The sequence below is a fragment of the Lethenteron reissneri genome, chromosome 7 (assembly GCF_015708825.2).
Source record: "Lethenteron reissneri isolate LAM-NWPU_2019-01 chromosome 7, ASM1570882v1, whole genome shotgun sequence".
NCBI classification, from domain to species: domain Eukaryota; kingdom Metazoa; phylum Chordata; class Hyperoartia; order Petromyzontiformes; family Petromyzontidae; genus Lethenteron; species Lethenteron reissneri.
In genome coordinates this window covers 1,803,425-1,818,684 of record NC_083785.1, presented here as the reverse complement: position 1 = coordinate 1,818,684, position 15,260 = coordinate 1,803,425, and the positions used below count along the sequence as shown (strand labels likewise).

Sequence of the window (15,260 nt, the reverse complement as noted above, 5' to 3'; positions counted from 1 at the left end):
ACAGAAATTGTACAAGGCCGGCGGAGAGGCAGCCAAGCACAAGTACACCATGAACGTGGACGACCCATTGCTGGTGCTTGCCAAGGCCAACGCCGTCAACATGAGCAAAGTGAGTCCCCGGCCGGGCTACAGATCCTCTCAAATGGTGGGGGAGGGGGGGGGCAGCAAAGTCGTTGTGTGTGTGGGGGGGGGGGCACCATAACAGAGAAATACCGCGACGGAGCGTGAGCTTTGGTGAGTTCAAAGGGACATTTGCAGAGGTGCAGGACGCACCCCAGCACTCACCTGGCGGCTGGCCCTAAGTGAGTCTGTGCCCCCATGCCAGTGGAGCCTCACCTCATCTGCAGGCATCCACACCACTCTTCCATGAACCAGAGAATTTGCTACATATGTACGTACGTACTTTGAACTTCTTTCGCGTCGCACTTATCCAACCGTGCTAATCAGGGGTGCGAAGGAAAGGACAACAAACTAAACACAACTTGAGTACTTACTCGAGCTGCCCCACTACCCACCTGCCCAGCACGGTCTTTCCGTGGTTTTTGGTGAACTCAAGTTGGCAGCCATTTTGGATGAGGCAACCTGAATTCTATGAGCTGATGTTTCCTGTTGTCTGTTCGCAGTACCAGGCGTCAGATTTCAGGCTGAGTAGAAATACACAACCAACAAACCTCGTTACAATCAAAACAAGTAGCAGGTTGTGGAACATTTAATTGTATATTAAATTGAACTTTAAACATTAAATGCTGTTCACAATGCAGCCTCAACACGACAGTACATATGAAGCTGTCTTACTTGGAAGTATTTTTGGGAAGATATGCTCAACTCTTGTGAGAATTCAAGTAACTTGGACAATCGTAGCAATGCCACTTTTTTTAACCAACTCGAGTTCAGGCCAGCTCAAGGGCACTCGAGTCAACTGCAGTCGGCCGTCTATGGATATGAGGTATTTGTGTCGTCTTCAGGTCCCTGTGGTGGAACTTAATCTACGGTGAAGGATAGACTAAATGGTGTGGAAATGACAAAGCATTGCCATGTAGACAATACTATACAGGAATCACCCTCTGGGAAATGCCACTTAACTCAAATCACTTAAAGCAAACTCTAATTTCCCATAGACATAATGTTTACATCAGGTGTTGCATTCCTAGCCTATATTTCTGTAAAACAATGTGTTACTAAATGTGATGAAGTGTATAAAAATGTTTATGTTTATGAGTTGACACACATGTTAATCAATAATAAATACCAAATAATAAGATAAACTTTCCAGGGATGTTTGAAGAGTTTTCTGTTGTAGGCCACTTCGGGTAAGCAGTGGTGGAGTTATGCAGACGAAGGGGCAGCATTTGCTGCCTCTTCATCTGACTATGAAGCTGGAGCCAGGGGAATGTTCACCAGAGGAAACTACAGGAAAAAATGAACTTCAAAGACTATAAAACAACCTAGCACGCGTTGTCATTGGCCACACTCATCCCCGTCTCGACTCACTCGCCTGTCTCCGTGCCCTCAATTGGCTACCCATCGCCAGCAGGGTCACATACAAGATCGCCTGCCTCTGCCACCACGCCTTCACATCTGCCTGCCCGCCGTACCGTTCTTCATTATTGACGACTTGCAGCTCAGCACACGGCAGATGCCTGCGCAGCGCGACTCACGACCTCCTCTTGATACCAAGATCCAGGATGGTCATCGTGTCTATGCGCCGCTTCTCGGTGGCAGCCCCAACAGTCTGGAACGCTGTCCCTCTGCACATTCGCAGCATCACCTCAATCGCCTCCTTCAAGAGACACTTAAAAATTCACCTCTATAACCACGTGCTTTCGAGCGACTCTGAGTTGGGCTCCGCGCCTCTGAGTTGCGGCCATTACGTCCGCAAATTTGCGTGCGTCATAAATTTTACTATTATTCTCTGGATATTCCGACTTGTATTGCAGAACGTTTCAAAATACCCATCCAAAGAAAGCTGGAGGGCATTTTTATTTCTGCTGGCACAGGTGATGCTCTGTAAATGTTCACAAGGATTCACGCCGCGTAACATGACATGCGTTGTGATTCCCCCATCCGTGTTGTGTGTCGTGAATGCAGAAACTGTACAGGCAAGGCTGGGAGGAGACAATCAGTAAGGGCTATGACTCTAAACTGGACGCCATCCCCATCAAGGCCGCCAAGGCTTCCAGAGACATCGTCAGCGACGTGAGTTTTAAAATCCTGCATCGCTAAAACGAACATTTAGACCTCCTCTTCGGCAGAATGAGACATCGGTATTTCCTTCCCCTGTGAGATCTGTTCACTACATTTAAATTTCGGTCTCTTCTAGGGCAGTCATTTCGAATGCTGTGGTATTGGGGAAACCAATCGGTGTGGCCATATTAGTTTCAGCGTGATATGAAAACACAGTTTTTTTTTCTCATCACTTGGTAGATTCCCCTTTGTAGTGCGGATATGCAAATTTACACCACTACGCCAATTTTTTGTGTCATTTATCTGCGGTGGTAAATATGCCGAGGTTGACCTGCTGCCATTCGTGAAAGACTGGCAGAGGAAGAGCTCATCAAGTGTGCATTTTATTACCAGGTTACAAAGTCTCGTTGTATAGGATCAACATAACCTTTGTGGCTGATGAACTAAAACGATTGACACGATTCGATCTAACCCAAAAACCTCTATCATGGATAATATTGGTCGCGAAAGCCCTACTCATCCATAATAAATTAACATCAGAGAAATATTAAATACTCCCAAATACAACTGCCAGCAGTAGCAGAACACGCATGCCAACAAGGACACTCAATTGATTTTAATAATGTTGAAGTTTTGGCAAAACTAGCTACTACTGGCCAAGACTAATTAGAGAATCTATCGAAATTTAAAGAAAGAAAAATTATTGTAACCGTTCGGATAGCTACCGACTTAGTGCTCATCCAACACTTCTCCACGATGAGGAGGGAGAGACACCTCCTAGACGATCCTTGCCCTGGCTCCCCACAACGACCACGCCTTCGTCACGGGGTCCCCCTTAAGTTCCCCTTTGGCGGCTCCTCCTCCTAGCTTGTACCCGCATTTGTTCCCGAAGGTCCCTCTTACACCACCCGTGACATAACGGCATCCTTGACTGTCAACCCGCTTCGCACCTCCTTCTGTTCGCCCCCTCACGGTTACTCACAGTACTCCTCTACACATTGTTTAAATGCATGCCTATACAGGGCACCATACTTCAATAGGGATTACCGTTGGTACGGCTATTTTAATACACACAATGGACAGGAAGGACACGATCAAAGGACTCGAATAATGCGCAAGCATAATGTACATTGGCTCATTAATCCCCCCCACTTTGTGCAAGAGCGCAGAAGTGTGGTCACCACATTGACGCCTCTATATAAGGAATGAAACAGGTGGACTTCTCCACAAATCTGGCTGTCGCGATGAAGCTAGTTATAATTACTGGCGAAACGTCGTACTCAGATTGTAAATGTTGTGGCTTTGCTCTCCAACACACCGGTGTGCTGTACTAGTGACGAATTGGCACGTTCTGTTTACGTGACAAATCTTACTAATTGGCTGTGTCGGGTGGTGGCGGGTTTTAACGACACATTTATATATTTACGCGGTCTAACCTAAAAACCTCTATTATGGAATCGTTTCCGTCGGCACATTGTGGTTTGCCAAGCAATACCGTCGAGATGTATTTCTCAAATGGACGTATAGTTATCACTTATATGGACGTATAGTTATCACTTAATTTACAATAAAGGTAACTGGTGCATAAAGTTAAAACTAAGCATTTGAGATAAGAATTGATCAACATTCACACTCTCTAACCACTGAACGGTGGCGAGATGTTAACTACCTCGTGGGTAGATCGTGGGTTCAATCCCGACCCTGACGCAGGTATATTTGGAGTTTGCATGTTCTCCCCGTGATCAAATGGATGTTTCTCTGGGTACTCCGGTTTTTCCCTCCACATTTAGAATCAACATGTGGTTAGAGTACTTGGCTACTATAAGCCACTTTGCTTCGGCTCAGTGGGCCTTACCTGCTAAAACAAAAATAAACTGAACGGTTCTTCTCTGTCCACAGTACAAGTACAAGCAGGCGTACGAGAAGGCCCGTGGTCACATGGTCGGGTGCAGAAACCTGCAGGACGACCCCAAGCTCGTGCACTCCATGAACGTGGCCAAGATGCAGAGCGAGCGCGAGTACAAGAAGGGCTTTGAGAAGTCCAAGACCAAGTTCCACAGCCCTGTAGACATGGTCAGCGTGGTGGCCGCCAAACAAGCTCAGGCCATCGCTCGCAACTATGACTACAAGCAGCTCATCCACAACACCAACGTCATGCCGGACGCCATGAGCGTGCAGCTGGCAAAGCACATGAACCAACTGCAGAGCGACGTAAGGGCGGCGAGCTTCATGACGTCAAAGTGAACGAGATGTATTACATCGTGATGAGTTGCCCATTCTGAATAGTAATGCTGATCATTTTTGTCATCTTGCAGGCATTTGAAGAACCATAATAGAATTTTTTAAAAATACGTAAAATAATGCAAATCCGCATGTTCTTGCTCACAGTGTTATTACGTTATATGCATATGACCATGAACATTGGTCCCACCAGAACATAACCCTGAGAATTCTAGTTGCATTTTTAAGTCTGCAGTGACCATAATGTCTGCTTTAACTTTACATGTAACAAAAACAAAATGGCTGTGTAATGCAATTGATATTTAAGACTTAGCGGTCCATATATGAGTTACCACTTTGAGTCATGCTTCACGCAATGTTTATTTGTTGCAGAATCTGTACAAGGCAGACATGGATTGGATCCGTGGCATTGGCTGGGTCCCCATCGGCTCACTGGAGCAGGAAAAGGTGAAGAAAGCCGGGCAGATCCTGAGCGAGGCCAAATACCGGCAGCACCCGGACACCTTCAAGTTCACGTCCATCACCGACGACCCGGTGATGGTGCAGTCACAGATCAACGCCAAGCAGAACAGTGAGGTGAGTGTCCCAAAAATAATACGTTTGCATCAAATGTACCTTTCTGTGTAGTCTCTCGAAATTATTTAAGCCCTAGCCCGATGTCCAAGTCGACAAGGAAATGAGTTGGTGCTCACCCCCATTAGCCATTGGTTGAAATTCAATGTTCGGTGTTGATCGCTCGATCTACAGTTACACTTGGGCAAATTTGTTCTGGCCAAGTCACTTCCAGCCTGAACTTACTTGAGCACAACGAATTGAGGCTTGTTTCCAGTACCTGAAGACCTGCCCCATTGGAGTTTATTTTTAAATAACTAAACAATATTTGGTTCTTTCGGTAAAGTGACGTAGAAAGGAAGTAATAAAATAATAAAAATTAAACATAATAAAATAATTCTCACGACGTTTTGGCCACAACGCAAGCAGCCGTCCTCAGGTGAAGACCAGGTCTGTCGGGGAGACAGCGTCTGAATGAAACACCACCACGCTTGGAGCGTATATTTAAGCTGGGTTGGAAGGGGGGAAGGGCGCCTTGACAAAAGAATTTGCATATCAAGAGGAATTTAGCATATTTATGGGAAATGCAGGTATGTGATTAGTACTACTTGTGAAATGCATAGGAGGTGGGCAGGGGTTTCAAAGTCATATTATGCCCGTGCATTATGCAGGATTAGCAGCATCCAAGGGAGGGGATAGGGGTAGCACTAATAAAGGGAGAAGATGAATCCCTGCAGTCACGAAAGCTTTAAATCGAAATTTAACCGCCACTACTATTGGGTCAACACAAACAAACTCTTGACATTTATTGACTTACCAGCAGTCAGGCTTGCTTGAACCAATGCCGGTGAACTGTTTATACGCAAGGATCCTCTCTGTTCGGTCTGGGTCCTAGTTTGACTCAATAGTATACAACACACAACACAACATTATACTTGGTATTGTTGTGGAGAATATGAGTAACACAATAAGTGAGTGGACAATACACCTCCTTCACAAATCTGTCCCTTCACAGAAAAAAAAATATGTTTTACGCATCATATTGTTACGTAAAATGCACGCAGCTGTTAAGAAAACCGCTCTTTTATCAACAATCTGCAGAGCAGTTGTGACATTTGCATTCCCAATACGTGTTTTTCCACTGAAGTAAGACCTGTGAAATAAAATACAGGTTATGTTTTCTTTGTATATTACTGGTAATAAATAACAAGAATACCATCAAGACTTGTGCAACAGAAAATGGAAGAAAAAAACTATGTGGGAGTAGTATTCTTAAGTGGGTCTGACATTAGTTATGTTGGCCCTTAATGACTGTGGCCAGGAACCTTATTTTGAAATGTTGGAGCAAGCTGTGACTTTCTGATCAGTGCTAAATATGTGAAATAATTGCCTATGGAAACTCTTCATTGTAATGCCTGTCGACAAATAAATTTTCGTTTTGTTGTTGACTAATACAGTAGACTCTCGATTATCCGCGCGCAGTTTATCCGATTTCTGGATAAACCGCACACCTGAGATTTTTACATAAATTAATAACTCGTGGATTTCCCTTTAAGCCCAAATTAATCATCTAAAGACAGTTATACATTGTTATTATCGGAGAAGTTTATTACAAGTCACGTGCTTAAACCGAACAAATATGTTGTTCCGGTTAATTCGAAATCCACGTGATTGCCACTACAGTACAGTAGTTACATATATTTACAACAATGGGCGGAGTTTGTTGTTGATTGGCGTGGCTCTGCTGCTGTCCACTTAGTGGGCCGAGTCTTCTGAGCGGGAACACTGAGCACGCGCATCGATTGTTCGATCGTTAGTATTCGTTCGAAATCTTCAATCAAAACCGTCAATTGTGCTTCATCTTGGTGATTTATCTTATAATTGATTTTGTGAGTTTTAATTTACGAACCTCTGTGATGGCAGAGAAACGGAAGCGTGTTGTTATAACTTTAAATCTGAATTTTTCAAACCCGTTTAATTAAGTTTGTTTTTGCATGGACTTTTGTAATAAAACAAGATCACTTCATTCTTTTTTCAAACTTTTGTTATGTTCATTAACAAAATCTATTTTCTTTACTTAAATCTTGACTTAAAGCTTTCGTGACTGCAGGGATTCCTATTGTTTGGGTCTTTCGGTAAAGCCACGTAGAGAGAAAAAAATCTTTACTTAACCATAATGGAAACCTATATTCATGTTTTTTTGCATAAAGATCCGCATAAAATTTATATTTTTGGATTATCCGCGATTTTGAATTACCTGCGGCCGTCCTCCCCGTCATTAGCGTGGATAATCTAGAGTCTGCTGCAATTGAACTCATTATCCACTCTGTCTCTCTGGCCTGTCTAGTTACGTGCTATGAAGAAGGACCCATTGCGCAAAGCGTCGCCTGTTATATATTTTTTCTTTCAAGGTCACGCAGTGTGATCTGAGGACGTATTCGGTTACTTTTTTGTTCATGAATTGTACTTTTGTACCACTGCCAATGCAGCATCGCCGACATAATTTGTTCATTTAAAGATGAAAAGTGTGCATTTGGTAACGTTTCATGGATGGTGTACAACTGAAGTTAACATTTTGGACTTCTTTTTTCCAGAAACTGTACCGAGCTGGTGCGGCAAAGACGCTGCAAAAGTATTCAATCCCTGCAGACTCCCCTGGATTCCTGCAGGCCAGACTCAACGCCTACAACTTCAGTGTGGTGAGATGAGATGCTGCCAAACACTCCACAAGGAGAAAGGGGTCCATGCCAGGATGCTGAGCCAGTGCCTCTGAGATGATCATTTTCTTTTTTATTTGTACGTATGTTGAACTTTTTTGGCACTGTGTGTAGCCAACCGTGCTAATCAGAGGTGCGGGGGTAGGACAACAAACTAAGCACAAAAAGCAGCTGTAAAGAAATACATTTTCAATCTAGGTTTAAAAGTGCATAGATGCAGTGGCTTCCTAGTAACGGAAGGAAGAGCATTTTAGACGGCCACAGAAGCGCACCTGAAAGTGTGCGATGCAGTGACCGTCTTGAATGCAACTGGGCCACATGGAAAATAACAATGGTTTTCATTTCATAGTCTTATGTTAGTCACTGATGAGCACCATGCAAATATATGCACTCTTTATTCAGAGATCCCCACGTCTGTGTTACAATAATTATAGTATCCAGGCAGAATGTTACATTTCATACAGGGATATATGTGAAGTCCATCAGACACTGGAAAGGTACCATTTGTCCCTATACCAGGCCTACTGGGATATTGAGTTTGTTAATATTTATTGACGGTATAGATAACACAAGCAAACAACTTCAAAGTATAAAAAAATACTGATCAAATGAAGGTTAGGCGTTGCTCATCTCCAATGATGGGTCCCGAGCAAGGTGTATGAATTATAGACTTATCTTAAAGGGGTCAGCCTTTTGACAACACGGAACTCATTTGATCGACCCTAGAAGGAGGTATGTGCTTAATCATCTCTCCGAAGGGACATTGCACAATGTGAGCCTTCCAGCGGTGAGTCAAGCACTCTGCCACGGCCATCGCTCGCAACTACGACGACAAAGCATCTCTCATCCACAACACCAACGTGACGCCGGACGCCGTGAGCGTGCAGCTGGTAATAGCGTGCGAATCGGGGGTTTGAAAACTCTTGACATAATTTCCCGCTGTATTTCTTGCACTGTGTGTACCGTAGAATACCTACAAATCGGCGTGGGGGGAGACCATCAGGAAGGGCTACGACTCAAGAGCGGACGCCATCCCCATCAAGGCTGCCAGGGCCTCCAGGGACATCGCCAGCGACGTAATGGACATTCTTAAAACTAAAACACACAATCTGTACACCTTTACGCATTGTAATTGTTTATTTTGCATTAAACATTTATGCTATGTAGAAAAAGAGATACATGTGCATTATTCATATTGCGTCTGGTGTCAGTACAAGTACTACAAGCTCCGTTTCGAGAAGGGCAGAGGGCATGTACATTTTGAACTTTAAAGTAAAGTGAAGAATGATTTAAGATTTAACAAAACAAAATGTGCGATAATGATGTGTCAACATTAACACTCTAACTTTCGTCCCACCGAACGGTTTTTGTGTCCACAGTACAAGTATAAGCAGGCGTACGAGAAGGCCCGTGGTCACATGGTCGGGTGCAGGGACATACAGGACGACCCCAAGCTCGTGCACTCTATGAAAGTGGCCAAGATGCAGAGCGAGCGCGAGTACAAGAAGGGCTTCGAAAAGTCCAAGACCAAGTTCCACAGCCCAGTAGACATGGTCAGCGTGGTGGCCGCCAAACAAGCTCAGGCCATCGCTCGCAACTACGACTACAAGACGCTCATCCACAACACCAACGTGATGCCGGACGCCATGAGCGTGCAGCTGGCAAAGCACATGAACCAACTGCAGAGCGACGTAAGAGGCCTTTGCCACGATTAATTGTTTGTTTTACGCAAGAGAGTCCCCTTTAAAACGGGACTGTTCACGATGCCCCTGCAAGTGTTAAAATAGTCCAACTCTCTATAATACACGAGCTAAATCATACAATTGAATAATAGTTTCAACACTGTGAGTTGTAGCTGAGTGAAATAGTTACGTTATAATGTGCAGCTTCAGAACATTGACAGTGGTGGTGGCTATGCACGTGGCCTGTAATCCACCACTGTTGGAGGCAGCTAGGGTTAGTGGATCACACTAAGATTGCAAAACTCCCTTCCTGTGGACTAATTTATATCTATCCAACAGTGTTGCTCCCTCACACGTGTGGGTTTCCTCCGGGCGCTCCAATTGTCTCCGATATGTTGAACACGTATCAATGAATATTGGACAAACAGCCCGATGCAGGGCACTGCTGAAATACCCTAGAGACTCAGTGGGAAAATATTTGGAAATAGCATTTTTATTATCGTTATTTTTTCATTCAGAATCTGTACAAGGCGGACCTGGATTGGATCCGTGGCACGGGCTGGATCCCCATCGGCTCGCTGGAGCAGGACAAGGTGAAGAAAGCCGGGCAGATCCTGAGCGAGGCCAAATACCGGCAGCACCCGGACACCTTCAAGTTCACGTCCATCACGGACGACCCGGTGATGGTGCAGGCGCAGATCAACGCCAAGCAACTCAGTGAAGTGAGTAACCATGCCGCTTTGAAGTTTGTACTGTGGCTAATGCGTATACTGTTGCCCTCTTACCTAACGTTTTAACATATATACAGTCGATTATCAAAGTGCATTACATACTACATGCAACAACTTAAACAATGAAAACACTACATATACATGTTGTTACGACTTAATAACGAACGAAAACAGAAAATGTACGGCATGATCAGGCGGAAAGTGCGTTGTGTCATTTCTGCGTTCGCCGGAACACCGGTCTAAAGGCGATCTTCAAACAAACACAAGTTTTTTGTTGAAACAAGAGCGTAGCAGTGCTACGTACAGGAGGCTCATGAACAGCAATGTGTTCAGTTGCGTTAGCGAGTAATATACAGGACGGTAAACACAGCAACGTTTTACAGGATATAGATTTTTGTCTATTTGTACGTTTATTCATGCCAATTTCACGTAGTAAACACATTTAAAAGCACACAAAAAACATATACACAAAACCTATAAACGCAACGTTAAATAATGCTTGGCGATTATTATCCGACGTTTTGAAATTCTGGTCGCCCCCTCCCCCCCCTCCTAAAGCCACCGGATAATCTATGATCTCCTATACATAAATGTGTCATTTTGTATTTGCCTTGTTAACAGAACGAAGAACAACAACTACCGCTCGCGTTGTGTAAATGCGTCGAGCGCTGTTATTATTGACGCGCAAGTCCACTCGTGGCCCTCCCCACATATACGTGGTGGTCGGTAGCGTGCTGCGCCAACGCGATCATTTGTGTGGCCCTCTCTCGCGTGCCACGTTCTCACGGGAGCGTGGCGGCCACGGCTGTGATGAAGCATTTAATTCTCGTTACTTCGCGACAAGGAAAAAATGAATGCGATCGAGATTAGACGACGCGCTGGTCACCGCGTGGATGGACTCAACGGAATTAGCGCCTGTTTCAGGTTGCCAGCACGGATTATTTAATCGCAGGATTTGTGAGAGATTTGTGTACTTTGCTGTAGAACTTATTTCGTACCATACGCACCCAACTACGCTAATCTGGGGTGCGGGAGAAGGCTAAACAAACTAAACACAAAAAGCAGGTTTAAAGAAATTCGTTTTCAATCTACTACACACTGAGTACACACCCACTATTACACACTCAATACTCACTCAGTACATATTCACTACTACACATTGCTACACACTCACTCCTGTATGTATGCCATACTTGTCAACCCACACGGTTAATCCGTATTCTTGTACAGGGAAATTGAGCTTTCAGGTCCATACGGCTTACAGCTGTTTCAATACAGGCAAAAAAATGTCTTTGTGTTTCTCCCTTGTGATGGCACTTTGTAGGATGAAAGTTGAGATTTATAAGGGCACGTGGTGACCAATAAGGTCTGAATTGGTCTGTAATAAGGCAGGCACTGATAATGGGTTGATAGGAATGGCTATGTTGAACTTCTTTCGCACCGTACGTAGCCAACCGAGCTAATCGGAGGTGCTGGGGAAGGACAGCAAACTAAACACAAAGAGCAGTTCTAAAGAAATTAGTTATCAAAATCTAGATTTAAAATTGTATAGCTCTCAGTAGCTTCCTAAAAGTTGGCAGCAGATTGATGATATCTACTGTCAAACTACAAGGGAATTTGCTTTTGTGTGAGTATCTTAATAAGTTGATATAGAGTTATTTCTACATTTCCTCCATCCGTAAGTGTCTGCTTTCAGACGTTAGCTACTGTATTTGTTTTATACTGTGGATGATTTTAGTTTGCCAAATCATCTTTGAAGTACATCTCATTGAATAACCCATGGTTAATTACACTGGTCAAAAAAAAAAAAATTTCTGGCCTGGACTTTTGCAGCTGTTTTAGACTAATTTCAGGGTGCTGATTCCAAATTTGATCTCAGATTTGCTCTATCACATCTCATTTTTATGCTATCGGCATACCCCATTTTCATTGATTTTATCCGAAATTAACTCTGTCACTTATGATTGCAAGTTGTTGCGAGTCAGTGGCTGCTTTAGTGTTAAAATATGGTGCTGTATTTTTAGGATAGTTTGTTTATAATATAATTTTATGTAGATATCCACATTTATTTAATATTTTTCTTCTGCAGTTTTTATTGAAAATTCAATATTTGATATCTCACAAAACCTGATGTGATAGACAAAAACTGATGCCAGATTTGGAATCAGCACCCCAAAATTACCTTAAAACCGTTGGAATACCTTATGCCAGAAAAAAGTGTGTTGACCGGTGTTATCACAGTGCCGGATCACAACTCTGTGAAATGTTTTATAGATTTTTTTACAGCGTTTACAATAAACCCTTTGCATTTTGTTTATAGATTTGGTACCTTCTGCAGTCGTTATGCTCAAAAGGTTGAGCATTTTGGACACTTTTAAACGGAACTTTTTATTTTTGGCTTTGCAGTTCATTTAATGTACTTTTGATATAGGATTCTGGGACACCTTCATGTTTGCCCCGTACGGGAAGTCATATTTCCAATTTTGTCCATTTGTGTTCCACCAAAATGCATTGTGATTGTGACCTCTCTATTCAGAGAAGTCGCAATTCAATGTAAACCCATTCTTCGTGAGCAGAGGAATCTAATATTTAATATCCCACCTTAATACCCTCCTGATTTGCATTTTTTTCTCAAATGAAACATCGTATTGTAGAGCAGTCTTTATCTCCAACAAAATAAACACGACAGCAGGGTTTGCCAAACTCCTTTGTGACCCACTGCCACGCTCCGTCTCTTCGCGTTTACTAATTTACTCTCGATTCAAATACAAGTTAACTCGTTCCACGCTGCACGTGGCCGATGATTGTTAAACACACACCCCAATGACGGGCTGAGCCGTTCACGCTGTCTGCGTTAATAGAGCCGATTCTAACTCATCAAGATCTCAATGTGATCGTGTATGTGCACGTATTCTTATGTGTGTGTGTATATATAAACGTGTTCCGTGTGTGTGCACGTATTCTGTGTGTGTACACGTGTTCTGTATGTGTACACGTGTTCCGTCTCTGTGTGTGCACGTGTTGCATGTGTGCACATGTTGCGTGTGTGCGCACTTGTTCGGTGCGTGTGCATGTGTTCCGTGTGTGTGTGCACGTGTTGCGTGTGCGTGTTCCGTGTGTGTGTGTGTACGTGTTGTGTGTGTGTGCGTGTGTTCTGTGTGTGTGTGTGCACGTGTTGTGTGTGTGTGCGTGTGTTCTGTGTGTGTGTGCACGTGTTGCGTGTGAGTGTACATGTTCCGTGTGTACGTTTTCTGTGTGTGTGTACGTATTCCACGTGACCCAAACACGTCATGGAGTTTGGGAAACCCTCTACTGTAGGTTCCTCTATAAATTAGTCGTCTGTTACCTGCTAGAATTCAGTTGCTTTATTGGACTATATGTATGTGTGTCATTTATCTCCCTTATTCCTGTGAGAGAGTGGCCAGCTTTTGGTGTGACCTTGCTAAGAGGTAGAACAACGAGCGGTTTCATGGTAATTTTTTTTTAAAGAATGAAACGCGTTCTTGGAAGCAACTGCTAAAAGTCCGATGTAACATCGCAATTACAGAAATACAGTTGCCATATGGGGGATCGACTCATACGTGATTTATTTACGTGTAAAACGTTGTAACGAGGACTGGACTGTAGCGCCCCGTATGTTTCTCTCACGTGTAGAACGCTAACGTGCAGCGTGTGTGGTTGATTGACAGAAATTGTACAGAGGAGCCTGGGAAAATGATAAGAACAAGATCCACGTGATGCCCGATGCTCCAGAATTCCTCTTGGCCAAGACCAACAGTGCGAACGCCAGTGAGGTAAAGCAGCCATTGCAAGACATTTATTTCAACTGAAATATGTATGTGGAAATGTTACTTGTGTAAAATAATGCCAGTAGGCGTGCATCGTTGCCCCAACGTTGGTCCAACGTTCCATATGTATTGGGTATCTTTCCCTTAGCTTTTCAACTACATATAACATGTGTAAGCGCTTTTCGTGTAGTTAAAGCACATGCACACAATTAGTAAAGTATTCCCACATTAATAGATGTGAACGTGACTTATTTGCACGCGTAATATGTTGCATTTAGCAATGGTTTTTTGTTTTTAAATGTTTACACGCACACAGAGACTCTTACCCACAGTGATCCAAGTGACTTATTTCCATACAGAAACTCTACAAGCTGGGCTGGAAGGAACATCTTAACAAGGGCTATGATTCACGATCAGACGCCATCGCTATCAAAGCTGCCAAGGCCTCCAGAGACATCGCCAGTGATGTGAGTGATATTAAAACAATACAAGCATGGTTAAGAAAAAAATTCCCCACTTCTCCGTTCATATGGCAAGGTAAACTTGCAAGATTATCCGTGTGAATATCGAGGTTATTAAGCCATTTAATAGCCTCTATCGAGGCTTGGTTGATGTTGGTAATATTACTCATGCGGGCAGTGTTGGATTATTATTATGATGTACATTTTCACACTTTATTACCAATCACGCTAACCAACCACTCACACATGTTTTCATGCAATCTTCCTACACGCAGTACAAGTACAAGCTGGCGTACGAGAAGGGCAGAGGGCACATGGTCGGGTGCAGGAACCTGCAGGACGACCCCAAGCTCGTGCACTGCATGAACGTGGCCAAGATGCAGAGCGAGCGCGAGTACAAGAAGAGCTTCGAGAAGACCAAGACCAAGTACCACAGCCCCGTAGACATGATCAGCGTGGTGGCCGCCAAACATTGTCAGAAGCAGGTCAACGACTTCAACTACAGGACCTACCTGCACCAGTGGACCTGCATGCCCGACCAGAACGACGTCATCCAGGCCAGGAAGGCTTACGAACTACAGAGCGACGTGAGTACAACACCTTGGGAGGTTTATTTGATTATAAACATGATATTTATCGGAAACGTTTCCATAAAGTGTGCGATTAATTGCACATCTTTATTGAGTGTGTTTACACCTCCGATTAGCGCGGTTGGCTAGGTACAGTGTGAAAGATGTTCAGCATACATACAAAATTAAGTGAGTGCTCTAATTAACGTAAATTTTCTCATTCATAATGAAACTCTCCATTGAGTGTTTTGTTACTCTGAAACTATTGATGGAATTCGGCATTTAAATGTGATTGTTACGTACATCCCAGCTATGTTTTACACTCGATTCACAAA

General features: G+C 43.6%; 1 protein-coding gene across 1 annotated transcript in view; it reads left to right on the top strand.

The window, feature by feature from the left end:
• LOC133355737 (nebulin-like) overlaps nucleotides 1-15,260 on the top strand; it is a 218,957-nt gene that overhangs the window by 60,099 nt on the left and 143,598 nt on the right. Inside the window, 11 exon segments of the mRNA XM_061573054.1 lie at nucleotides 5-109; nucleotides 2,089-2,196; nucleotides 4,084-4,395; nucleotides 4,798-5,001; nucleotides 7,572-7,676; nucleotides 8,663-8,770; nucleotides 9,074-9,385; nucleotides 9,895-10,098; nucleotides 13,797-13,901; nucleotides 14,255-14,362; nucleotides 14,632-14,943. Of these exon segments, the coding sequence (XP_061429038.1) occupies nucleotides 5-109; nucleotides 2,089-2,196; nucleotides 4,084-4,395; nucleotides 4,798-5,001; nucleotides 7,572-7,676; nucleotides 8,663-8,770; nucleotides 9,074-9,385; nucleotides 9,895-10,098; nucleotides 13,797-13,901; nucleotides 14,255-14,362; nucleotides 14,632-14,943 (1,983 nt within the window).